The sequence below is a fragment of the Pogoniulus pusillus genome, chromosome 22 (genome assembly GCF_015220805.1).
Source record: "Pogoniulus pusillus isolate bPogPus1 chromosome 22, bPogPus1.pri, whole genome shotgun sequence".
Classification (NCBI taxonomy): Eukaryota; Metazoa; Chordata; class Aves; order Piciformes; family Lybiidae; genus Pogoniulus; species Pogoniulus pusillus.
The window spans coordinates 12,148,421-12,176,334 of NC_087285.1; the positions used below are offsets into that span (position 1 = coordinate 12,148,421).

At 38.2% G+C, this 27,914-nt stretch overlaps 1 protein-coding gene and 1 long non-coding RNA gene across 5 annotated transcripts in view; both read left to right on the top strand.

Annotated features, from left to right (window-relative positions):
- Window positions 1-27,914, top strand: part of GABRB2 (gamma-aminobutyric acid type A receptor subunit beta2) — a 143,708-nt gene that overhangs the window by 68,174 nt on the left and 47,620 nt on the right. For all 3 annotated transcript variants that reach the window (XM_064161748.1, XM_064161750.1, XM_064161749.1), the window contains one exon: window positions 6,066-6,148. In XM_064161748.1, the coding sequence (XP_064017818.1) occupies window positions 6,066-6,148 (83 nt within the window). The remainder of the gene's footprint in view (window positions 1-6,065; window positions 6,149-27,914) is intronic.
- Window positions 14,133-16,522, top strand: LOC135185211 (uncharacterized). 2 transcript variants are annotated; one of them, XR_010306402.1, is made up of 3 exons: window positions 14,133-15,631; window positions 15,876-16,081; window positions 16,165-16,522. It is a non-coding gene; the product is annotated as an uncharacterized LOC135185211 (long non-coding RNA). The 2 variants fall into 2 exon arrangements; XR_010306403.1 differs by having other exon boundaries at window positions 15,925-16,081.

The window sequence follows — 27,914 nt, forward strand, 5'->3', positions numbered from 1 at the left end:
AAGCAAAAGGATTATGAACTCTATATAAATGGAGGAGATGTATGAGCTCTGTATTCCGAGGTTGGTTGTTACATACCGAGTTGCTCTGTCCTCATGCTCGTATTGTTTTACTGTTCTTTTAAGTCCAGTAGTGTAGCCTTCTCCCTTTATTTCTTTTGAAAGGGAGAAGTGAATGTTGGAAGACAAGGATACATTTCCTAGTGATAAAATATTAAAATTATGAAGTGCTCCTCTGAGCTTTTCTGCCATAGCTTCTGCATTGCATTATATGGATGTTATCTTCTAGAGGAGCACAAATTACTTCAGGAAAAAAAGGCTTGAATAACTTCAGTTTAAAGCTGAAGTTATCTTGCCAGGAGATTCTACTGCAATGAAGTGTGCTTTTTTACAGGGATTTAAATTATGATCATGATGTCATGACTGAATTTTTGACTCAGTGGCAGGTTAGTAGTCAGTGCTGTTGGATTTAAAGAACAATTTAGAGAGCTACCTGCAGAAAGATACAGCAGAAAAATTGGCATCATTGCATGGAAATCTGAAGCAAAATTCTGATTCTTCTGAGTCAGAATTCCTTTACTATAAAGTTACAGTCAAATTCTCCAGTTTTCCATGACTTCCCAGCTGGTGTGCAGATGGTACAACAGGCTATCCTTCAGCAATGAAATGCAGGGCTTCCTCCCAAGAAAGTTCAGATGCATATATTATTTTAGTTTCCTCTTAAAAATCTTGTATACTTCCTTCACCATCAGTCTCAACAACAACAATTCTCAATGAGGTTGAAGTAGCTGTGTTCTGAATCTCTCTCTTTTAACAGCTGCAGAAGCTTATTCCTATCTTGTGTTACATTTAGAGAATGTTTTTGTGTTATATCCTTCATATTCTTAACTCGTATCTTGGTTGTGCCATCTAGCTTTAACAAATACACTTAGTGCTTTCAGAGAGTACCGAACTGTTCAGGGAGCGCACACCACAGAAACGAGCAAAATGTCTACATGCTGTTAGACAGCAAGTCCCAAATGCAGTAAGAAAAATCAGCTAGGCTGGAATTTAAGCTGAAATACCCCTGGAACATTGAAAACTGTTATTAGAAGACAGCACAGTACAGATTCTGTGTAGCCTGATCATATAATTTCATCTCAAACTGAGACATCTGCATCAATAAAACAGTCACTTTTTTTTTTTTTGTCTTTCTCTGCAACTGCTCTGATAAACAGTGTGTACAGTTTCCAGTTGAAAGATTATAGCAGTCAGTAGCTGAATGCCCAGATTTAGTGGTGGACTTTGTCACTATTACTTATCCTTTGCCAAAGCCTTAATTCTTAACATAAGATCTAAACTTCCCCTTGGATGCTGTGTGAGTAAACAGAAGAAGGAAGAGGTTTGTGAACTCTAATTAGCAATAGATCTTTTATATATAGTAGATCTGTTGGTGTGTCTAGCAACCTTGACACATACATCTAAATCCCAAGATCACTGTTCAGGAAAGAGATTTGTCACCTTACAGTTTTGTTTCCAGATATCCATGTATTTAACATTGGCTCTGGTGGCTGCTGCTGCTGCTGCCACTGATGTCTCCAGCTGTCACCCAGCAGGATGGTTTCCAGGAAGCAGAAGTGAACAGTAGGTTCAGCTGCAGTATGTGATCTCAGTAACTAATTCAGAGAGTTTGAGACTCCTGGTCAGTGTGTGCAGAGGATTCTTATAAAACCCAGGGTAATGAGATGGAGTCTGTTTCAGTGTGGTATATCCCTGCAAGCTCTTTAGATTTCTCCTGATGTTGTTAATGGGGAGTTGTAGTTTGCCTTCAGATATGCATATCTGAAGCAGAATCTCGTGTTGCTTTTGGCAACATATATGTGCATATACTTGAGAAACAGTGAGTCTTTGTATTTTCCTGGGCTTCAGCTCTGTCTTTGACTCAACAGGATCATGATCTGTCAGTGTGAGAGTTAAGGGAGTATTATATAGTTCTACTACCACCCCACTCAGAAGAGCAATCTGAAATTGTCCCCATTTTGCTCATCATTTCTGTTGTGTCTGTAATCCTGTAATTGCAGATCAGGGCTGCTTCCTTCCAGGGCAGAGATAAGTTTCTGTTGCTGCTTATTCTCCATAGCTTTGCAGATCTACAGCAGCTCCAAGTGGGAATTGGATTCTGTCCATCTCCATTTATCATTAGCATTGCTCTCCTGTCTTTCAGTGCTGGTTTGTTTTTTTTTTTCCTGGTGATGTCAGAACTGTTTAAGTTGCTATTTTGAATTTCAAATCCCACTTGAACTTGTCAGAAAAGCAAAATCTATTGGGTTTTGAAAAAACTGTCCTCTACTTAGCAGTGAAAAACAAGAGCTATTAGCACTGCTGGGATGGTATTTCTGATGTACATTATTTTCCTGTATCATTTTATGTTTGAAAGCATTATAATAAAAATGGTTTATGACCTTCAACTTTGCCCTGTGAAATGAGCAGTGCCAATTTCCAGCTCTCACATGAATCATACCACCTCCCCCAGACTTTGGAGATAGGCAAATACTCAGTTTTCTCAGAAATAATAGTTTGTCTGAATTATTGACATCAGACTTTATTTTTGGTTCAAGTTGGTTGTGATGCAGACTTTACTTATGGTGCAAGTTGGTTGTTGTGCATGCTTCTTTGCACTGTGGCTATGCTTGCTTTGACACATGGGAGTTTGCTTTAGGTCTAGTTCATAATACTTTATTTAGTCAGTTTAATGCTTTGTGGTTTGCTTGGTCTTGTTTGGATTTTGAACTCTGTAATCAGTCTGCATTCAAAACACATCATAAAAAGAGGAAGCTGAAGACTCGTTTGCATTGTTAAGAATCATAACATAGAAATCAGGAGGTTACTCTAACAGCAGATAAAAAGTTTAGCCTATGAGACAGGTCTGCAATGCATTTCATTTCACGTGGCATTTTTCTGAGAGATCTGTTACTCTGTTAATTATCATTAATTACTGTAATGTGTTGAGTCACAGTGTTGCTTTTTCAAAGCTTCCACTTTTTCACTGTTTATTCTCATGGTGCCATTATGCGAAATACAGCGTTACATTTTGTGCATTAGTCCAGGCTGTAGAAAAAGATTTTTAATCCTTTTATGAGAAAAGAAACAACCCTGCTCTGGGAAAGAGGCTTTGTGCCTGTTTCAAGTATTTCTAACTGCTGTAATGAACTGCTGTTTCTTCCTCTGAAAAGGTGTAGGTCATGTGTCTTGACTTTAAGTCTTCTGTGGTGGTAATTCTTGCATGCTCTTGCGTCAGTAATTTGGTTTAGTTATTCACTGTGAATTGCAAACCATTAAGAATTATATATATATAAGGTAGTTTTATTATTTAAATAATTTTTAAAGATGAAAGAGAACTTTTTCTGCTTTACCATAAATGTGAGAAAAGTCAGAGTAAAAACATGGGGGATGTGCTAAGAGAGGAAAGGACAAATTTCTTTATTTCAGCAAATTTGCATCATGAATAAGAATGAGCAAGAGAGTTGAATTAAATACTTTACTCGAAACTGCTGTGTTGGCTTGAGTAAAACTAAGCCCTACCAATTGTTCCATGACTGTGCTACTTTTTTTTCTTGACATTCTGATGAGATAAGGTACTTGTGTCTTGTCGTGATGTGACATTGTTCCCTGAGGAACTTGTATTCTAGCTGGCTGCAGCCTATGGTTCCTTTTGTGGTGTTTGCACCCAAAAATCCTATTGAAAATGTGTCAGAATTCAGGTCTTGGCTCCACCATCAGCATCAGCAGACACTTTCCTGAGGATAGCACGGGTGTTTCTCTGTGCTGAAGCCCCTGGTCTGGTAGACAGTACTAGGAGAAATGTGTTTGGTGCAGAGAAAGGTATTAGAAAACTCAGTAGCCAACTAGGTTAGTATTTACCACAATTGATATGTACACTTAAACCTTGGCTGTAAATCTTTTCCTCTGAAATCCTTCAGTTGCTCTCAATAACTATAATGTAGATGTACTGCAGCAGGGCAGTTTCTTTGATGTCCATCCAAAGTTTAAAACAAGGATCCAAGAATTAATTACAATATATTCTGCTACTTGCTCCATTTGCATTTGTTATCAGCATACATATTCCTTAGAAATTTGGTTTTATTAAAATCCTTCCACTGAGGAAGGATTCTTTCCCCCTGCTTTTGTCCACGTCAGGAAGCTTTCTTTTGAGGCATCTGTGGTGATTCACACTGATGGAAAACAATGTATTTCCAAAAGCAGTTCTGTGAGTACCCAGGTAGTGACTGAAGAAGGAACTTACTGTTGAAAGGTATTTCTTGTCTATGAGAGCCCAATGCATATGAACAGTCAAAATTAGGGTTCTTGTCAAGTCTGACAAGAAAGGTGTAGGGCTTAGTCAGTGTTTATGGGAATAACTTGCCCCTACTTCTTTTTTCTTTGAAGAAATTTGCAAGGATTCTTTTCTTCTGGAAATGACAGTGAAGCATTGTTAAGATGGACAACAAGGATACTAATGAAAAGGTTGTGTAGCCTCAGTGTTTAAGTGCTTTGTGGAAGGGATTGCTGGAGTCAATACCGAGTGAATTTTGAGTCTCTCTCAGGAAATGGTACTTTTCTGCTTCTAGTGAACTCTATTAGGTATTTAAGGAGAAAGAATGGGGTCCATCAAATGAAAGCATTCTCAGCCTTGTTTTCAGGTGGAAGAATGTAAAAGTTGGTTTGTAAACAGTTACTGAACAGTCTAAATACCTGCTATAAAAAAACTTCATATAGGGAGACAGGATTTTAAGAAGAAAGCCGTTGGTCACCTAGTATCTCATGAATACCCTGTAAAGATGCAGCTGCCAATCCTGCCCGTTTGTGCAGTGTCTGCTTGTGCTGTAGTTACTTCACCTATCTGCTTAGGTCCCATTTTGGAGGCACACCTACAACATCTCCTATTTTATGATTTGGGTTGAATCAGTTTGTCAGCCTTTATCCTGAAGAAAGTTTGTACAATTGGCTGCAGTGCAATGCTCTCATTTTCCTGGGGATGTGGAAAGATTCCCTCGATGCTGTTGGCCAGTCAGCTGTACTTAATGCACAGGAGAAAATTGTTTCTCTGAGAAGTCTGTAGGAATCACCAGATGTTGATAGCCATAGGAGAAGATTTCTCATCAGGTAGAGTGGGAAAGAAAGCCTAGAAAACTCTCAGCTTACTCATGAAATCTATAACTGGCCCTCTGTGGAGTATGTGCAGGACACGCTGTTTTAACTGATGGCAGTTCCTAAATTGTAGTGTTTTCATTACTGCAGTTACATAGCATGTTCCTGGTGTGAAGGTGAGAGAGGAATTTATTTTTGTCTACACGTTGAGAAGACTTGATGGGAAAGTAGTACTAAAGTGCTGCTGAGAATTTTGCCTTGATTCATATTAACTCAGGATCATACTCCTTTAGCGATTTATCTACAGAAGATTTATTGACACTACAGATACCTCTCTGAACATCTGAAAGGCTTAGTTGACACATTAGTTGTAGCAGTTTGGTGAAATTTGGAGACAGACATGTGGTCTAAATGTTTTTTTGCAAAAATGGTCCTGAACATGTTTGCTTTCTAGCATGAAGATCAAATAATATTTTGGTTACAAAGTGCTCTTGAACAGAAGAAAGGGGCATTAAGTTTCCTGAAGTGATTTAGAGCATTAAGCCAGGATATGACGTATGTGTCTTTCTCTGCTCCTCTTTAGATTGTCTCTGCCACCTTTTCTGTGAGCTTTTCCTCTCTGGCTTGAAGTTCTCCACTGTAAAATGAAAGAAGTACTGTAATCCTAGTTCATGATTCATTTTGTCAGGATGAATTGCTAGATGATTATTAAAGCTTAAAGTACTCTGATAATGGTGTGCAAAGGGGAAGCTCTCTGCTCACCCATCAGGCTGGCATTACCTTCTTAGAGCAGCGTTAGTTGTAAGCAAGCAGCAGACATGGTGTTTCAATAAAAACAAGCAGAAGCATCAGTTATACAGAAATATATTTTCTCATCTATGCACGATCAAGGAGAAATTGGAACAAGACACATTAACAAGCTCTTCTGTTTTCCTTCACAGAATTACAACAACAGCTGCTTGTATGATGGACCTACGGAGATATCCGCTGGATGAGCAGAACTGCACGCTGGAGATTGAGAGCTGTAAGTACTTCTGCAAATCCTACTTACTCTGTGGTCAACTGCTTTAGAGTTTTTATTTCTGTCGTCATCCTTTTCTTCTTTTTTTTCCCCCCAACATGCTACTAACCTACTTGTCTTTCTGTCTGATGACATTTAGATCCTTGTAAACACATGCAAAAAATAGCTTTCCAGATGGATTAGTAATTTCTGGCACAAGGATTAGCAAAAGTTATTCTGTGTTTTGATGGACAATTTACAGCTTTACAAGTCTCATTCAGCTGCCTCGTTGGAGTTCATGTGAGGAGCACAAGGATTATTATCAGTTCTTTATCCTCCTTTACTGCTGAATTGTGTGGCAGCTTGTTTCCATTTATAAATAACTGCAAGTTAGAATTGTCCTTGAAAGAGGTGTTTTGTGTGGGTTTTTTTTAACCCCGTTCTATAGTTAAACTTTCAACATGTACAACATAGAACTATGTACTGATTTAATAGCAGATGTCTGTCAAACTTCCTATGTAGATAGAACTTCTGTTGTGAAATAAAATTTCATATCTCTTTACTGAAAAATCTTTTGGGAAACTAAGTACATCAGAGAACAAACAACTTGTGATCACTTTCATAAAGGTAATAGTGTAAGCATGCGTTGTTTGGTGCTTGAAAATGCTGCTATGATTGTAATTAAAGTACTTTTTTAGCTTGAATGTGGCAAGCAAAATGTAAATTAATGGCACATTTTAAGATGAAGTACACAAAAATGTCTATTTTTAAAGTAGCTTCTGTATTATAAAAGACTATGTGGGACTTCAGTGTGCACCAAAGTACAAAATAACAGTAGCTCATGCTACAGGCTGGTGAGAACTTGGTACAGCTTTAGCTTCTTTCTCCTGTTCTGGAGGGTATTTAGGAGTATGCTTTAAATTTGTGTCTATGTTTCAGTCATTGTAGTGTAATTTAAAGATAGGCCACAATCCTTTCCTGAATTAAAGTTGTGAAACTGCTGTCTGAAATAATTTAAATGGCTAAAATAAGCAAAACCTGTTTTTGCCATTGAACTTCACCCCTTCTGTGTGCTGAAATACACAAGCAGCCAATATGATGATGGACTTTGCTCATTTGAGAACAGGTAAAATCTTGGTTGTTTGGGTTTGGTTTGTGGTTTTTTTTTTCCCCAGTTCATTATAAAATCTCTATTGATGGCATTTAATTCAAAATTTTACACCACAGCCTTTTACTAGTGTGGTAGGCTGATTTTAAGGCATGAGAAAACTACTGGCAGAACCAGTTTCAAAGAGATTTTTGTTTTGTTTTTACTGAGAATGTGGCTTGCTATGCTAGCAGCTTTTAATTGTTGTGGCAAGGATCTGGAAGTTTTCCTTTTTCCTATTGTGTGTGTAAAGTGGAGAGATGGAGAGCCAAGAGGACATCCTTTCTTTGCATTTACAGCACTCCTTAAACAGTCAACAAAGTCTTCTTGTCTCTCTTCTTTGCTGATTTGCCTGAATATTTTTGGGATGCACAAACTAGATGTTCTCTGCCTGTGGTGCTTTCAGGAGCCATTCTGGGAAATAATCCCAGAAAATACCTTCCAGGTCAGTCTTCTTGAAAAACTGAAAATGAAAATATGTCCCTGCTTTTCAATGAGAGCATTTGTTCTTCTTCAGACGTAGAATCACAGAATTACCTAGATTGGAAAAAACATTTAAGAATATTGAGTCAAATCATTAGCCTAACACTGACAGGTCCTTGACTAAAGTTTATTCCTAAGCATTACATCTACATGACTTAAATTCCTTCAGGGATGGGGCCTCCACCGTGTCCTTGGGCAAGCCACTCCAATGCCTGATAACCCTTTTGGTGAAGAAATTCTTCCTAATATCCAACTTAAACTTCCCTTGGTACAACTTGAGGTCATTTCTTCTTATCCCTAATCTGGGACCTGTCAGCTGAAGTTTCATTTTCATCTGACTTGGAGTAGAAGTTTGAAGTGGTAGAAGTTCCTTCCAAGAAACAATCCTGGAAAACAGTGTATTAAGCTCTTGAAATTGTTATTGCACTTGTTGAGAAAAGGACAGAACTCACTGTATCATATTGAAAAGGCAGAAGTTCATTTCACCATAGTAGTTAGGAAGCATGTGGGAGAGCTCCTTTGTGGATCTGTTAGCTCTGTTGCAGCATCATGAAAGTAAAATGAATTTAAATTGAGATACAGTATGGAGCTGGCCTGGCTTCCACTGCAAATACCATTAAAGATGTGGATTCAAGTAACACTTGAACTGTGCTTTTCAACACTTTCATGCTGCTTTAGAGAATTATTACTCTTTATACATGTCACTCTCTTCAGGTAAAATCCTGAGTCTGTCTAATTTGTATGAATCATTTCAGCCAAAAGTGCTGGTGGGTAGATAGGTAGAGTAGATAGGATTGAAAGTGACTGTGAGGTGTTCATTGTGGGTACACAAGTCATAATTATTTCTTTACCCTGGTTAAGCTGTATGTTAAAAGGAGCTTTGTTTTGTGTCCTGCTGATCTTGTTGGATGTCCTGTTGCTGTCTAAAATTACCTGAAAGGAGGCTGTAGGCAAGTGGGGTTCAGTCTCTTCTCCCAGGCAACCAGCAACAGAACAAGGGGACACAGTCTCAAGTTGTGCCGGGGGAAGTATAGGCTGGATGTTAGGAGGAAGTTCTTCACAGAGAGAGTGATTGGCATGGAATGGGCTGCCCAGGGAGGTGGTGGAGTTGTCTGGAGTTGTTCAAGAAGAGTCTGGATGAGGGACTTAGTGACATGGTCTGGTTGACTGGATAGAGCTGGGTGCTAGGTTGAACTGGATGATCTTGAAAGTCTCTTCCAGCCTGGCTGATTCTGTGATGTTTCCTTCATTACTGCTTTCTTTTGTAGGGGCTAGAAATTCTCTCATTTCTACCCCAAGTAATTTCATGGCTATGAAGGCAGGAAATTAAAGTCACTGCTTGTGTCAGATATGTTCTTTGAGTTACAAGTCTTCCCTGGATGAGGCACTTAGTGCCATGGTCTAGTTGAGAGAAGTCCATAATTGGCTAACGTTATTCTTCATTAGGAATAAATAGTATCATGACCAGTATCCCAGGTGAAATCTGTATTATTCTATGGTTTTAATTCTTTTCCAAAGAGCTACTTTTGCCTTTCTTCACAACTGCATCTTTCACAGATGACAGTCTTTCCTGGAACAGTACAGTAATGTCTTTACCTTCCTCACTCAGTTTCCAGCTGTGGATTCTAGCTTTTGGTAGATTTTACACAGTACTAAGTACACATGACTTGGCATTTCATAACCATGATAAAATAGATTGGTAAGATTCTTAACCTTGAGGACTATAGCAATATTATCCACTTCTTGCTGTATTTGCTCTGATGATCCTTTGTCTTAACAGTGCCCAAAGATTTTGTTTTATTAGAAATTTCATTAACACACAAATACTGAAGAATATTAATACCAAGAAGAAAAATCTTTGCTGTACTGAACATGATCCATTGTGTCAGGGCAGCACAATTTCTGCACATCTTTTATATATTGTAATTATTGTCTGTTCTTAGTCCTGTATCAAATGTTTTACACAAGTTCAGGTTAGATATATTTTGTTTAACAAAACAAAAAAAAAAGGCAGTTATTGTCTAGCCAGATCCTTCAAGACAGAATAGATTTTTATCCCACCTCCACATGTGTTTATGTGTCTGATGTCCTTCCATTCTTTTTCTGCTGTCTTCCTTCCCTCCCCTCCTGTCTTATTGCTGATTGACTTCTTAACTGCCTGGGTTACCTTTTTCATTTCTTTACTGAAATTTATGGCCAATATAAAAATTGTTAATCTAGATTTAGTTAAATTAGATTAATTTGCAAATTACAAATTACAGTGGAAAAGGATTTTATATGTAACATGAAAAATGGCAAGAGAGCATTGTTCTTATTTCAGTTTAAGGTAGTATTACTGGGATTAGATGCTGAAAGCATAGAGGAGGACTATTCCCCACTAGCCTATGGAATATGATACTTGAGAACTGAAATTCTCTTGTGGTTTGGATTTTTTTTTTAATGTATAGCTAGTTGTATCTCTGCCTTTTGTTTCACTTTCCTCATCCTTAAATGGCAGAAATATGTTGAATGTTGAGTTTTGTGATGATGCTTCTAAGCCTGTAGGCCATATTTTCCCAAGGGGGTCTAATTGGAGCTATTCTGCTTCTCCCTTTCTTTTGTTATTTCCCAACACACTGAATAGCAAACGTAGAATACCAGAGGGAAATCACTTTTCCTGTGTATTCATTTCTTATTTTCCCAACTTGCAGACAACAGAGAGCTTTTTCCTTTTCAGTTGACTATTGACTTGACTCGGTAAAATACCTCTCCTTTCTGCTTCCTACCTCTGCCACTGCAGCATGAATTGCTGAGTCTCTGATGAAGCTCTAGAATAATTTTGGGTTTCTGCTGTTTCCTGCCTCTCTGGAGTTGTAAGTGTTGAAAGGGAATGTGTGAACTAATCAACCATAAAACTAGTGGGAGCTCAAAGGCAAAAAGAAGTACAAGCAAGCTTGAAGAATATATATATTCCTGTAAACAAGTAAAATACATTGCACATCCTCTAGGATAACAGCTAAGCAATTGCAGTTCTTTGGAGTATTTTTAAATGTAATCATTCAAGATTCATCTGGTACATTTGCACCTTTGACCATTTCAATTATTTAGTGCCACACAAAGGCAAAAATCTGCTTCAGTTCCTTCGTATCACATTTCATAACATTTGGCATAGCTATGTTTATGTCATGCTGAGGTGTAATGCAGAAACTGCCTGCCTTGTGACAGTGATTTTATTATTATTTCTCCATTTCTTTGTTACTGTGGAATAAACAATGTGCAGTGTTTCTCCTTAGAAGCACATTCTGAGAAAAAAAAAATCTGTAGTGGATTAAAGATGTGGCTCTGAACAAAGTGCATTAAAGCCCTGCTGTCTGCAGCCTTGGCAAACAGGGAGCTTGCCACTCAGATGTACTAACCAGTGGGAAAAGGTAGTCAGAATAGCGTGCACAGGCAGGGAAAGACCTCTTTGCCCATGAATAAGAAATAGTTGCTTGCAGGATATTTCATTCATGCAACAGCTTGGGATGTTTGGATTAGGGGTTTTTTCCCTGTTTCATGACAAAAAGGCCACAGAAACACCCTAAGACAAGTTTAAAAGTTTCATGTGGTAAGACAATCTAGAAAAGGCAGAAAAAAGAGCATCATTCCTTCCAGTGGCAGTGCAGTCCAGTGTCTTGCTAATCACATCATCTGAAAGCTCATCCAGAAGAGAAACAGAAGTCATCTTTGTGTGCTCAAGGTAATTTTACTAGTACATTTCAGTCACTGAAAAGAAATCAATGATGCCTTTTGCTGAAGCCTTGTGTACTTTGCAGATGGCTGCTCTGGCCATATATCAAAGCTATAATCAGGTCATACAGGACAAATGGTAGAATTCCAGGAGCTGACCAGGAAAGGCTTTTCTGGCTTAGAAGCAAAAGTGCTTGATGGCAGCCAAGAAACTCTTCTTATCCCCAGAGTATTGGGGTTGAGCAAAGTAGGATGCCATGGGAGCACTTCCAACAACTACACACTAAGTGGATAGCTAAATACGTGATCTTTTGACTGCTGAAGGTTCCAAATATTAATAATGGTTAATTTTGTTTGGCTTGGGGTTTTTTTTTTCCAGATTTATCAGGTGTAGCATGTGTCTTGTCTCTTTATGCCTTCAACTGAGCCTCTTTATGCCTTCAACTGAGCCTGCTTTACATAGTGGCCTTTGTACGGGAGGATATTTTTCTATCAACAGAAGGGCTGACCTTATCAAAGTGCTCCTTTTCCTTCCTTTTTCATCTGTCTGTTTGGATGACTTAATTTGGTTTCTATGACAATTCAACATGTACAGCACTTTACAGGGGGAAGAGACAGAGATTACGTAGTAAACAGTGGTGAATTCCATCTCTGTACCCAGATTGTTCATTTCAGCAATATCGGCTTAATAGTGTAGCTTCTTTGGGACAGGTACTTCGTTCTTTATTTGTCCTTAGTAATTTTGTCTCAAGTGTGTTGAGAAGAGGTATAATTTCAGTGACAAGTGCAGACTGCCAATGAACAGGAAATCCTTGACTCCTCTTCAGTGTGTAGATAGGATGATTCAGTAAGAGCTAAAAAAACCCTAGCAGTAGATAATTCTTCTGGCTAGTCTGAAGAGGGGAAGTAAATTTAGGCTACCATCAGCACATATGATTAGAGTGGGTCGTGGGCAAGTGTTTGTAAGATTTTGGTGAGACCCTAGCACATCTCCCCGAGTGGGGACATTGGTAAAGCCTCTCAGACTCTCAGTGTGTCTTTGCAGCAGTCATACATAAACAAGATGAATATTGTTTGCAAATGAACAAAGAATTGTATGGAACTTCTGCAACAGCTTCTTAATGCCTTGAAGCAAGTGGGAGTTAAATTTAAGGGGGAGTCCAAGATACTAATATTCAGTCTCTGCTTATCAGCACCAGACAATGCAGGCAATGTAGATTTCCAGGGAGAATTTCGTAGCTTGAAGCTCATTTTTAAAATCATTCTGCAGTTGAATGTGGAGAATATATAGAATCAAAGATAACTAGAAAAAAATGCATATAGAGTTACAACTTCTAGAATATTTTGCCTTTTGTATCCAATCTGAGCTAGACTGTACTTGTCCTTACTGTGTATAACCATGCCTTTTATAAGGGATTGAGTGTAAAAATGGCCCAGGTCAAAGGCTACATATTCAGAAAGCACCAGGTTCATTTGCTAAAGGCTTTGGAGAAAAAAAATGACTGTCCACCAAGCATCCTTGATGCTGTAGGAAGATGCTTGCTGAAAGAAAACAACAAATTTCTGACAATCTTGCATGCAATAAATGATGTGGAAGCATGGAAAACTGGTGGGTTGGCACTTGGTAGTCCTATTTCCAGAAGGTATGAGTTGAACAAGGTGAATATTTTTATATATATATATATATATATAATAAACCAAGTACTAGGATTTCTGTTATAACTTTTCATACTGTCAGCAGATGTTTTTTCTGTAGGACTAGTATTCTTTTCAAGCAACCTTGTACTTGGTGATATGTTCAACAAAAAGAGGTATTTATAGGTGATATTGGAAAGATCTGTGATACTTTTACATATTTTAGGTCTATGTGATCTGAGATTATATTTTTCCCATTTTCCCTGGAACATGTATTTTTATTAGAAGTTTACTCTACTTAAAATGGTTGAAAACCTTGATTCCCTAGGTCAACAATTCAGGCAGAATCTTTGGGATGTGTTGGGTGTATCAGCAACATTCATTGTTCTGCCAAGTTCTCCTGTTTTGGTTCAGGCACAAAAATTACTGTTTTCAGTTGTGCAGTAGCTTTCTCACCTTCAATTTTGTTTCACTTGCTGCTTGGCACTTCCAAGTGTTGGACCTGATCACTATTAACTGTAGAACCACGGTTGAAATGACACAGATGTCCCACAGGGGCAGAAAAAAAACACTCAATGCTGGCGTGCATTGTCTTCCTGCCAGCAAAAGGTCGCCTTGCATCAGAGGCTGTTCATGGTAACAAGTAACTTTTGTTTTGAAGTGGCAATAGCAACAATTTTCTGCTCACTGGGTGAAAGGGGCAGCACTTCTTGAGTTTGGCCTAGTGACACATTGGTTTGTCATATTTTTTTCTATCACTCTCAGCTGTAGGTTATCTTACAGATTTGATGGGCTCCTGTGAGGTCTCTTTGCATTGGGTTCATACGGCTAACATACCTGACTTTGCAGTGAGATGTGAGAATAATCCTCTCCATCCCTCTTCCTCTTTTTTAACCAATAAATCCATTACTCACATATAAAGTTTTGCTTGCCTGTAATACAAGGCTTACTTGGATAGCAGAGTTTAGTGCTAAACAAAGGTTTTTTCAGGACTCAGTGAAATGACCTAAATAGCAAAGTGCTCTTTGTAAATAATGCACTTCAACTTCTGTCAGAAAGACTTGGATGTGGCAGTTGTGTCTCGCTTGCAGATTGAAATGATACTGCCTCATTACCTCTTGTTTTTTTGTGGAAGAGTGAAGTGTTTCAGCATTCAATTTTAGTGCTAAGTCCACTTCCAAGTTTTCAAGTTTTTTATTGTGGGTATTTTTTTGTCTTTGAATGCGTCCAATTGATGATGAACTGAGAACATCTCTCAGGCTTTCTCCGAGAAGTAAACTTCAAATACTATTTAGTTTGCAGTTAAGAAACAAACAAACAATCCCCCAAACCCCAGAACAACAACAAAAACTGATAACACAAACCCAAACAATTTTAAGAACAATATCCTGACAATATTCTGAACAAGTTAATATATTTTGCAAGTAGTCTTGTTTTTTTGGACAAAGCTGTCTTTGAATGAACGAGTTAAATTGTATCATTTTCCTTCTATTTATGATCTGGTGTGGTGTAATCTGGTACATATCTCTGAAGTTTGATAGATACTTTTCCCACCACGTAGCCTGAAATGTCTTGTTAAGATTTAGCAAACTGAAGATTATTCTCTCCTGGATAATGATCTAAGAGTTATCATTACATCATTTGGCTCAGTAGTGTGTTTCTTGTACATCTAAAAGACAATTCTCAGTGTTCTTTAACTGTGTTTATTGTGTGTGGAGCACAGATCTGAATGGTCAGCTTTACAGGGATATATTGGGAATATATTTGTTTAGGTTACAGCTTCGAGTTGTTTAGTATGTCACGTTTCTACTCTTTGGTTAGGGAGCAATCCGTTCCTTAACGTTTGCTATCACACAAGCTTGTGATTTCATGATTGGTGTGTTACTGTTGCCAGTGTTTGAGGTGTTACCTCAGCCCAGGCAACAATGCTACATATCAGCAGGGTAACATAACAGAAAAGCCCAAGGAATTGATGGAAGTTAGCAGTCAGCTGTTTGTCTGCACAGACATCTTTCTACTTTGACATTATCCATACAGGAACTGTGCTCTGGGGAGGATTATGCAATACTGGAAATAACAACTTGTAACAGTAGTAGTCTACGATTGCAACAAATGACATCAAGCAGTGTGTGGGAATCCAGATTCTTTATGGATGTGTGAAAGGTGGTTATTATTTGGTGGGGTTTATCTAACCTCTTACCACGATTTCCTGGTAAAATCAACCACTTTTTTCATGTTTTACTGCAACAATTGTGACAATCAACATACATTGACAGCGTGTGTTCAAAGCAGACAGAGCTTTGTTTAAGGCAAAGACTTTTTGAGACAAGGACTGGTCTCATAAAGGCAGAGCAATCACCTGAATCTTTCCATGTGGGAGTTCATCTGTGCCCATCAGGGGCTTTTCAAGAAAACAGCAATTTCTTTCTCCCGACCGCAGCCTGAAACTGCCAGGTCTCTTCATTGGCTTTCTTCTGGAGCACTGATCTGTACCAAAATGTTACACAGGCAGCCTGAGTGATGCTGAAATGCTGGTAAGTTGAGTTTACTCTTGTGAAATTTGCTCTGTTGGTTTTGTGTCTGGATCTTTGTAATCTATTACCTGTCCAGTGTCTGTTCTGTCATTGTTTTGGGGAAATTCTGGAGAGATGCAAACAACACAATAGTTGTTTCTATTCTTTTTATTCTTACCTATCATTCTTTTTTATTCTTACTTATCATTCTTCTCTATCTTTTTCTTCTTACCTATCATTCTTCTCTATCTTCATTGCTTTGCAGAGCTAAAATGAGTAATATAAACAGTAACACTGGTTACTCCTATTGTCAGAATTTACATCCTAGGATGAGTGCTATCCAAGCCAAGGAACAGAATTTACATCCTAGGATGAGTGCTATCCAAGCCAAGGAATTTCTCACTCTTCACTCACAGTTAATGTGAACGTGCAGGGCAGCTGATGAACACCAAAGTGCTCTACACTTACACTGTAAGTTGTTTATGCTGCTGTAGCATAGTTGGTGTTGGTGATGTCACACACATGTACTAACTAGAGTAGTGTTTTCTTTTCAGGTTTCAAGGACAGCTTTCTTCAAGTGCAGAAAGTCCCAATCTTGTGTGGTAAATAATGCTACTTTTCTCCTGCAAAGATACCTAAGTTCCTGTCAACATTTGTTGTCTTGCTGGCCAAGAAGAGCTAGCTTTTGCTTATCTTTGATTTTTATTCATTTATGAGAAGATGAGATTGAAAAGAAAAGAGCTTCCATTTTGCTGCAATGGCATAAAAACCTTCACCTTGCTGTGGCCAAAATGTCCATTTTACCCTGTAATGTGCTCTCTTTCTTTTACAGTGACGCTTCGTGTATTGTGGAATTGATTGTATGGATGTAGCAAAGTTGCATTATAAAATTACAAGGTCTTTGATAAATATGTTAGCTTTCTTAAAGAAATAAAACTGTTTTTCATTACTGTATCTGTGGTTTTCATTATGAATATAAGGGGATTTCAGACATAGTAAAACATAGGAAACTTAAAATCTCTTAAGGGAAGATGACTGCAAAATTGGAATTCCTGGCAACTGAGTTTTCTGTTTTCACATACAACATATCTAAATAATTATATTTTAAAAACTCTCTTTTGTTGTTTTTCTTTCTTGTTTGAGTTTGTTTTGGTGTTTTTTTGGAGGGAAGGATGTATGTTGGTTGGCTTGGTTTTGGATGTTTACATATGTATGAGTTCTTTTTTGGCGTGGAAACTCTACCCAGGGACACTTTGTTCTGTGGCTGGACGCCAACTTGCTTTTTATTTTAGGGATATTTGATAAATTGGGTCATTATGCCTGTTAGAAATGGTCTGTCTATAATTTTACCAAATATCATATCATAAATTCGTGGATATAATTATCATTTAAGGATGATTTTTGTAGTTTTAATGGACATATATGATGAGGTATTTCAACATGTTCTTATACTTTAAAGTATATCTTAAAATTAATTACTTTACAGGAAGCTGTCTATCCTGATTAAGACTTGAGCATTGGCCTTCTGGGAATACTGAATCAGAGTTCAAAACTGGAGCCAGGGTGCTTCATCTGCATCTCTGTTAGAGCCATTCCTAAGCGAGATGTCATTTGACTGTCTTATTACCAGTGAAAATCCGTCAGTATCTGCTGCCATCAGATTTTTCAGTTGTTCTGGTTTTAAAGTGTCCATAAGCAATCTCCCATATTTTTAATCTACTATTTCCATCTTTGTTCTGATCTAATATAGCCTTAGGGGAAATTATTGCAAATGCAAGTAGCAATTTCACACAGATCCTGCACAACGCTCTCTCACAGTAGTGTTGCAAACTCAAGTGCTTGTTACTTAAAAACACTTTCCATCTGATCTTTTCTACTTTTAAAAGACCATTAGTAAAGCTTATCAGCAATTTACTGTGGGAATAAAAGGAAACAAATGAATTGGGCTCTTGAAACTTGAGGATTGTTTGCATTTTTTTCTATATACAGGATTTGTCAAACAAATTTTATGACACTTGGTCCTTTACTGAACTGGGGTTCAGCCTTTGAAAAATATTCTCCCTATAGCCATAGGCAATGTTTACAGATATTGGCACTCCTACTTCTGTTTGGACTATTCAGAACATATTCATTCCAGGGTGGTGTACCTATAGGCCAAGAATGTGATCAAGGTTTGTTGGTTGAGCTTTTCAGTGGGAGGAAAATATTCTAACAGATGATTTCAAAGTTTTAAAGCCCAAGTGTTTTATTTAGGATTTCTAGGGCTTTTTTAGGAGGCAGCAGAGCAGTACTTGGAAAACCTGATGTCTATGGCAGTCAAGAAAGAAGACAAAGAAATAATTAATCCAACAAAAGAGGACAGAAGGAGACTTGCACAAATGTAGTGTTCAAAAGTACTTTGAGATATCCTGAGATGACAACCAAAGAAATGACATAACATTTATGTGAGAGCAAGACCAGAGGGCCACTCAGGTTCTGTGAGAGGTTCAACCAATGCACAAGAAGTATTCTCTGAAGCATTTTTCCAAAAAAACCCAAACACCTGCAGTACTGGTTCTGAGCTCTGTGTTGTGACACAGGAGGGCATCTGGCTAAGTGTATAAATAACCATGAAATCAAGATTTTTAGCATCATCTAAATAATATCTTAGCAACTTAATAAAAAAAGATTAGTGATTATGCCTGTAGGAAAAAAAAAAACAGGTGCTCTTCAGTTAATCTCTTGAGTCATTGTTATAACACTGTCCTTTAGAGAAAAGATGAGCAATGTGGAGTCCTGAATTGGGTCGTAGTTTCATTAGCACAGATAAATAGGAAGAATTACTAAACTTGCTCTTTGTGTTCGTGCTTCTGTAGGGAGTGATGCAGTGTGAATTTTGTCTATTTTACACCTGTCACCAAGTTTGAGTCACAGACTAATTCTGAAGGTGAAATACTACTGGGGGTGAGGCATGTGCAGTTCTGAGAATTACTGATTTCCAACGTGGAGTACTGAGACTACAGATGTATTAGACACAGGTTAAAACTCCTTTGGCATTTTGTCTTGGAAGCTAAGGAGATCAGCTCCAGTATCTCTCCCAGACAGTTTGCTTAATGAAATCCAAGTCAGCCCAATATGAAACGTCTAAAGGCGTATTATTTCCTGAGACCAACCAGAGCAGAGCTGGGTACAGTATATGAGTATAAGAGAGACTCAAGCAGGGTTAAAAAAATATCTGAATACTCTCAGTTGATTTGACAGTATATCTATGAGATTAGGAAAGTATAGCTACTCTCATCATACAGCAGTACTCAAGGATCTCATCAGGAGTTAGATTGCTGTATTCCTTAATTAACTCTGCTGTGGTACGTTTCTCAAGTGGTGTTTGTAAACACAAAGTAGAGTTAGCACCTGTTTTATTGTCTTTAGCATGTGGTGGTACTAGTCTTGCCTTTGGATGGAATTTGATGACTTAGAGCAGTAAATGCTACTCTTGACAAGAAGAAATGCTGAAATGTGTGGTTGTGTTTCTTTTTGAGACGTGGTACTACTTTCAGTAGCCAGCACATGGCAAGCTAACTTCTTTATGGCCTGTTGTCTAGATTTCTGTGATGTTAGTGGTCAGATAGTCAACCATGCTTTTGTTCACTCTTCAGTGCAAAAACTCCCTGGTTTACAGATAAGATTAGTATGAAGGTGATGCTTAAAAGTGGGTAGTTAGATACAGTAAAAACTTACAAGAGAGCACTTTCTTTTTATTAACTCTGCATTGCTGTACCTTTGAGATGCTATCCAATAAAACAGTGCTATATTCTAAGCAGCTTTTCTGTCTCTACTTTAAAATAGAACCACATCTGTTTTTTCTGGGTAAGAAATCTGCTGTTGGAAGAAGTTTCTTAAAAGGGCTGGTGCACTTGTCTTTCCTGCTCGAGTGTAATCAGCAACTCCCACTGAGTCAGGCTCCTCTGACCACTTCTGTAAGTTTGTTGAAACAGAAAAGCGTTATCTTGAATAAATACTGTGATATTAACATGGCTGCTCTGGTGATGAGAATACTCTGAGGTTCTATAGGAGTGATGTTGTTTTGTGGTATTATTTGCTCTTACTGCTATCATTCTGAATACAGTATATTTTCCTTAAAAACAGTGATTTAGACAACCTAGAGAAGCTGCTTAGTTTGGATGGTTTTTTTGGTGTTTGTTTTGTTTTTTTAATTCTCTTTACCTTCAGGGATTTGCGTGACTCTGGAAAGTACTGTAGCCAGAAGCTAGAGCAAAGCTCACTAGGGAGACTCCAGCTGAGACTGAAAATACAGCACTTCTGGTTCCACATGTTTGTGAGTTAACACATGAGGCCACTTGAGCAGCCAAAAATTAACTTGGATCTGTTAAAAATGAGGTAATTCCTTGCTGTAAGTGCTATTGTTAATGGCCTATCATTCTGTTAAGATGAATATATCTCCAAATTTCCTAATTTGCTTATGAATATTGGTTATTCTGTGAGTGTCTGACCTTCGAAGAAGTAAGCTCAGCTATCAGCTTGAGTGTTATCATCCCTGGTGAGTTATTCAGAATAGATTACAGACTGCTTCCAAAGGAAGAAAAAATGTAAGCCTTAAATAATTATGAGGATGATGAGTAGGCAAGCCTTTTAGTTAGATCTTTCCTTATCTAAATTGTTTTCCCAATCATGATAAAAATATCAAAGTATGCAGTAAAAATATCTGAGCAAAGTATCAGAATCAGTTGCACAGAGGAAGATAATTACCAGATAGCATGCATCTGTTCCTGCAGACTCAAAGAAGGGCAGATGAGCTGATGTGAAGCTCTGCGTACTTTAACCTGGACTATTTTCAGCCCCTTGGTTATCTTAGTATCTATCCACTGCATTGCAGCTATCTGCAAATGGAGCCCTGTCCAATCTGAAATGGAATATTTCCAGGGATGGGGCATCTACCACCTCTTTGGACAACTTGTTCCAGTGTTCCATCACCCTCATTGTGAAAAATGTCAGCCTTGTACTGAGTCTAAATCTCCCCACTTTTAATTTACAAGTTAATTTAATGTTAAGTATGTGAGGTGGTCTGCTCTGAGAGGACATCTGGGAAAGGCAGCTTTTGGTGCTTTGTTTTGTCAAAGGAGGCCTATCTCCTGTGTCTACTAGAGTAGTTTCCAAACTTTGGCATCAATGCCTTCCTTTTTGCCTGACATTTCTAAATTGATCAACTTAGCCACATTTGATGACAGAAAATTCCACTTACAGGAAAGAATATGACAAAAATATTCATTTGTAAATCTGTTATGTCTGATTTTCAGAATAAATGTAGCAAATCAGTTGAACACAATTAAATATAACTTAGGTTTTCTTTAGTTGCAAGTTTGGTTTTGATGAGGAAACTCTTGCATGTTATTCACTGGATGTTGTCTGAGGAAATTATTGGCTGTTCTTTACCAAGTGTCTGCATCCCAGTTACATATTGATACATTTAAAATTGTTCAAGGTAGTGCAAAAAAGATCTTGGGATGTGTATGATCAGATGGATACTTCAGAAATGTCAGTTTTGAGAGCACAGGTATGCTGGCTTACAAGAGCATGATTGTGCTTCCATAAATCTTGCTAATAGTTGAGTATTTCAGCTACAGGACAGGGTTATTGTTCATTCACTGTTCATTTTTTACCTATCTTTTTGTTCTCTATGACTTCTCTGAAAATTGATAATAATAAAGAATGGGAGAAAAATACAGGTCTGTAGCTTTGAGGCTGTCTTAAGAAAAGATGGACTGTTGGAATTGATGTCTTCCACAGTGTTTGATTATTTTTTTCTCTGAACATGAAGAAAAGCTAGCATCTTCCCGAGGACTAGCCTGTGTGTTCTTAATGTTGATGATCTGAATCCCAAATTACTAATGATAGGACAAGAGGAAATGGCCTCAAGTTGCAACAGGGGAGGTTTAGGTTGGATGTTCAGAGGAAGTTCTTTACTGAGTGGGTGGTCAGGCACTGGAACAGGCTGCTCAGGTAGGTGGTGGAGTCGCCATCCCTGGAGATGTTTGAAAAAAGAGTGGATGTGGGGCTCAAGGCTATGGTCCAGTGCTGAAGGATGCTGGGATGAAGGTTGGACTGGGTGATCCTGGTTGTCCTTTCCAACCATAGAGATTCATAGTGATCAGATGCTGTGCTGAGGGATTTGGTTTAGTCAGGGACTTGTCAGTGAGAAGCTAATGATTGGACTTGATGATCTTGAAGGTCTTTTCCAGTCTAAGAAATTCTGTGATTCAGTGAATTAGAATCAAATATAAGAAGATATTTATATATAGAATTTTCTTTAGATGTGGGAGGTTTTATTCCATTTTATTAATTGTTTTTCAACTTGAATAAAAAAATACAAGTTTTCTGTTTCCCCTTTGGAATATTTGGGTGAAACAAAGTGTCATGAGGCAAGTTGTGTGAACAAGAGGAGAGTCCTGTGTCAGAAGCTTTCTGTTGTAATTTGTTTATAAGAGGTGGAATTTCAGTCCATGAGTTTTTGTCATAGAATCAACCAGGTTGGAAGAGACCTCCAAGATCATCCAGTCCAACCTAGCACCCAGCTCTATCCAGTCAACTAGACCAAGGCACTAAGTGCCTCATCCAGTCTTTTCTTGAACACCTCCAGGGACGGTGACTCCACCACCTTCCTGGGCAGCCCATTCCAATGGCTTAATGCTTTATTGCTGTGCTCTTTGCACACAGAATATGCTTCTTAGACTCTCACAGAAGATTATGTAGTTTCCCTGCTTCAGTGGTGTGCATACAATTCTCCTCCACTGTAGCTGTCACGGTGTTTTTTTCCCCTCTGCTCCCAGCTTGGCTTTTTAAATTCAGTTTTCATTTTCATTCTCTTTATGTGGTCAACCTTAACTCTTCCATCTATTCTGTTGAGGTATTTCCAAAGTACCAACTTTAGAATCTCAGATTTTCCAAGAATGTCTCTGCTTTTTAATCATCTTCAGATTAGACAGAATAGTTGTCTTGACCCCTGGTGGTTTGTTTTTTTTTCTTATGGAAACAAAGACTCTGCTCTCATTGCTCACAGGCTTTCTTGAGTAATGAAAAAAGTCTTGCATGTATCTGTAAAATTCCACTCATCCTTTAAGCATCTGGATTTTATCAAAATCCACATCCTTGTGAAGTCCCAATCTAACAAATTGGTAATAACTTCCACAATGTCAGGGTGGTAGCCTAGCACCAGCTTAGCAGTTGCTATTCATCTCCTGTAAACCAAGCTGACTACTCACACGTTTCCATGTTACCTCTAGACACACCAATTACTGAAATGTCTTGTGAGCTGTGCCATAACTCCAGCCACGTTAAAGGTCTTGTGAAATATGCCCAGACAATTTGACCAAACCTGAGCCTTTACCTGGGCTTTTTCCTAGAATAATCATCTGCCTTTAGAAAGTTGACAACTTGCCTTTTGGTCATAAAAATAATTCTGGATTGTTTGGATTTTTGTTATGTTTTTCCACATTGTTTCTGTCACCATTTTCCTTTGTGGAAGTGAATGCATATGTGTTCTTCCCTATATTCATCTCCTAGGTGGGTTGGTAATGCATGCTCTAGTCAAGAGGTATTTCTTAGTTTTCCATTGCTGATTTTAGTGGTATGTCCTGCTCTATGGCACTGCAGCAAGTTAATGCACACTGTGTGTCTGCCCTGCCATGTTATGGGCAGTGTAACCTATCTCACTAATGATGGTTTCACGTGGACACCATCATCATTTATTTTCTGAATTCCTGTTTTAGGATAGCTCTCCTGATTCCAAACCTTCTTTAATAAAACATGCATCAGAGTATTTGCAGAGCTGGCAGCACAGTGAGACCTTGCACCCTCAGCTGCCCTCAAGGCTGCTGCGAGCACAATGGCATCATGAGAGGCGCAGTCTCCAGAGAAAAGTCATCTCTAGGCAGTCACACTAAGAGTTGGAAGTGTTAATGATTTTAAGTGAGCAGCAGAATTACTTGACCAATTATTGTTTTTAAAACTCCAATATGCAAAGCTGGCCAGCTCTCTATAGATCTACACACCCCCTAGTGCAAACTTTTCCTATTTATGTGGCTGTCCTTTCATTTTGAACTTAGCACTCATTTTCACAAGTGGATCTCATGTGGTGCTGCCTGGACCATTTGTGAATGGCAGAGTAGTTTGCTGCAGGCAGTAGATGTCCTATATTTTGACATTGATAAGATTCGTGATGTTGCATTGAATGACATCCTTATAAACAAGATGGGGAAACAGAAATTAGAGAAAACTATATTTGGAATACATCATGAAGAAGGTAATTGTTGAGCTTACTGGAAGGAAAGTCCATCTAGAGTGTATTCATTTAATGATGTGAAAATTAAGACACTTTCCTAAACATTGGAGTAGCTTGAAAAGGTAGTTAGGTTTTAAAGGATCTCATCTAGCTAGACAGATGGTCTGAGAAAAGTAAATTCCAGATTTTGCACCTAAGAATAGCACCTTAAACCAGGGAAATAACTCAGTAGATGGCACCCCAGGGTAGAGGTCTAGAAATCAAACCAAATAAACCAAAAACACACTGTGGAGATGCCATGGATTGGAATGCAATACTAATTCCTTATTAGCTTGTTGTTACAATGGTAAGGCTGACATCAGGGTTTATAAATGGAGCTGCTATTTGTGAAATAACTAGAGCAAACTTTCTCTTCCAATCCATGGTGGCAAGTACTCAGTGGTCAGGCTATGTCCTTCCAAGTGCTGCACCTCAAAGAAGATTGCTGTCAATTAAAGTATATCTAAAGGATACCAATGAATTTCATACAAGACCTGAAGAACATGACTTGAAAGAAAGATGGAATGGAGTTTGCTCTTGTAAAGAGGAACCTAAGGAAGAGATGGGATGAGTCTTCTAATATATGAAATGTACAGCAAAGAGAAAGAGGATAATCTGCCTTATCATGTTGGTCAGTACAAGAAGCAATGATCTGAAATTGCAGCAGCAAAACTTCAGAGTGAAGATGGTGAGAAAGTATAATAATAACCATAGTGAGATACAGGGCTAGACTGTAGCTCTTTCACACACTGTACCCCACCCACAGGAGGCTTCTCAAGACGAGCAGGAAACGCTGTGGGAATTGTGGCAATACAGTTGTCTCTAACCCTGCACATAAATAGTTTTTGCATGAAAGGCAGGTGGGTACATCAGCATGAAATTATTATTGTTTAAATAATTGATCAAAAAAACAAAAGTGATGCTTGACAAACAGTCAAGAGTCAATGCCTTACTTAAGAACTACATTTGCATTTCTCTCCTACCAGTCTGAAGCAGAGCAAGAATATTAATCTCCAAGTGTGATCTAGAGCATTCCTCTCTTGTTTTTCAGATCTCAAGAGAGTAAAAGTTGTTTTAATTTATTTTCCAGTAGGAAGTTGTCTACATTTTCTCCATTTGATGGTGTACAGTTCCTATTCAGATGTGTACAAGGTTCAGTAAATAGCAAATATATTCATATTAAGTAGTATTTATATGGAAAGAAGACATCTTTTGGTATTTGCAGCTACAGAACATGCTGAGCTCTGACTTTGTAAATTCGTGTTATGTTTTCCTCTACAGTAGCCCTAGGAAGTTGGTATCATGTCTCCTTTACCTTCTGCATGTAATTTCTGTGCTATGAAAACTGCCTAAAAAGAGAATGAATGCTAGCATTTGCCTGCTTGCTTGATTTTGGTGGTAGTTGTTTTAATTGTTTATTTATTTGTTTGTTTGTGGGCAGGTTTTTTTTTGGTTTGGGTTTTGTTTTCCTGAGGAAGGATTTACTACCTACACATGTGGCCTGGCTTTGCTGGTGTGTATATTCTATTTATTGTTTCCGTTGCTTATGACAGTGAAAGGAAGAGCCCATAAAAACATGTGATGTTACCATCCAGGAGACATGGACTAGTTGGAAAGTGACTGTTTATTATCCTCTAAAAGCAACAGTGATATTGCTGGGACTTGAGCAATTTCAGTTTGTCAGTATTCCTGGCTTGTGAGTGGTCATGATATTGTCAGTGTTCTGGGTGCTGTTTAGGGACTACTATATTTCTGTTAATGCTGCTCTGCTCTCAGTGTTTTGCTCTGGAAACCAGAGGGTTTTTTTTTTCCTTCATGTTCTTTTAGTTTCTTCTAGTATTACTGCTTAATAGGCATAATTATTTTGGGAATTAGATGTTAATTATAAGTGGCTCTAATATTCCAAAGGAGACCAATGTGTGGAAGAAGTGGTGATGTGGCTTTACTTCTCTCTACAGAATGGACTCAGCAGGGAAAGGAATTTCATGCTGCATCTTTTAAAGATGCCATATTGTAGCAAGTGTTTTCAGGATTCTGGATGAGCGTGTAGGAACAAGACAAAATCTAGTTTCAGATTCTTCATGGTGTTTGGTTTCTCAGTATCCATTGTTTCAAATGTAGAAGTCATCTTTTTCAAACTAAGATTTTTTGAGAAAGAAAGTGTCAGCCTTCAGCAAGGAGGAAGAATATTACAGTTTCTTCAGCTGTGGCTATGCCAGAGATCTCCCTTGCCACTCCACTTGTGAAATGTGTGATCTATGCCCTGTGCCCAGAAAGTGGAAAGAGGGTGTCCATTTTCCATCTTCAAACATGGTAATTTTATTCCTCTCTGCGATGCATTGTACTTTGTCCTACTGCTTAGTTATAAAGAGATGTCTTTCCTGTCATTAACCTTAGCAGGTTTCTGTTATGATAGGGAAAGGTAGTGATGGCATATTTAAACCAATCAATGAACTTCATGTTATTAGTGTGTCCTTTCTAAATAGATTATGGTAAAAGTAACAAAACATGCAGAAGCAACATCCTGTGTGTAAAATAAACTATTATTCAGCTTCATACTTTTAAAACAATGCAGAGTATCAATGCAAAATGCCTTTGTTGCTAAAAGACGTAACTCGAAGAGCAGCATTACTGTTTTGTAACATATGCTGGTGCTTGGTAGAAGTAATGGCAGGAAGCATGTCAAACGATGGTGCTTAGAGTATTAAAGTTTTAACAAAATGTCAGAGAAAACTAGAGACTGGTTAATCCACAGAAATCTGTCATAAAGATTGCATTGTAAGGTGGTTTCAGCATGAATTCTGGTGACATATGGGAGCTTAAAATATAATCTAATGATATATCTCTATTGGTGAGATGTTTATGTAACATGATTGCAACAGAGATGTCTTTCCTTGTTAATTTATTAGGATAATGAAAGTTGCAGTCTTTTCAGAGCAATGCAAAGAACAAGTTTCCCAAAAAGCAGTCTTAATGTTGGAACCAAAACTTCATTTTTCCTCTTTATACATTTATGAAAAGGTAAATGATGCATCTAGTTTGGAGTATGCTGAAGACTGGCAGCCCTCTGTATGGCAGTCAATGTTGCTGTTGTCTTCTATTATCATGGGCATTATCATGTGCAGCCTAGCAATGAGATGCGACAGAAATGTGACATAAGTCACGGAATTGACTTGGGAAGTGGGATACAAAACTTTGTTCAGAGGAAGCTCTGAAGGAAAATACTTAATATATAAGTAATTAAGTAAAGGTCTTTTCCAGTGGAACTGTAATTGGAAAAGCTTTGTCTATAATGCTAAGGAGAAATCCTAAATTATTTCAAAGAACTGTGATTTATAAACTCCAGGGGTTTGATTACTGTGCTGCTTGGTTTTGTAGAAATGCTATGATGTGGAAAACATCTTTGAGGCACACAGAGTTTCTAGTATTCATCTTGATCCTAAGTGTAACTGTTTTTCTGTCCTATGGAGGGTTTTTTGATTCAGCTGTTTTTTTTAATGAACGTGGTTTGTAATGTGACAAGCTGTAATGTGGCGCTAATGCTCTGGAAAAGCCTGTCTGATTCTGTTAAAATTCACATTTGATGCAGTTAAAATACTTTCTGGTTTACTTCATGTCAGTGGCCATACTTAGACTGATTAATCAAATACTGGGATGGGAAAGCAGAAATCTGTCTATTGAGAGATTTATTTTTCTCCAAAGGTAAACTCATGGCAAGTATTATGACAGAGGACTGCTGCTGCAGCAAGGCAGCATTTGCATATCATAGAATCAACCAGGTTGGAAGAGACCTCCAAGATCATCCAGTCCAACCTATCACCCAGCCCTATCCAATCAACTAGACTATGGCACTAAGTGCCTCATCCAGGCTTTTCTTGAACACCTCCAGGGACGGTGCCTCCACCACCTCCCTGGGCAGCCCATTCATATGATGGTGAGGTGGCATTTTCCGGCAGGACTCCTGGGTCATGAGTTGTAAAGCATGGCAGA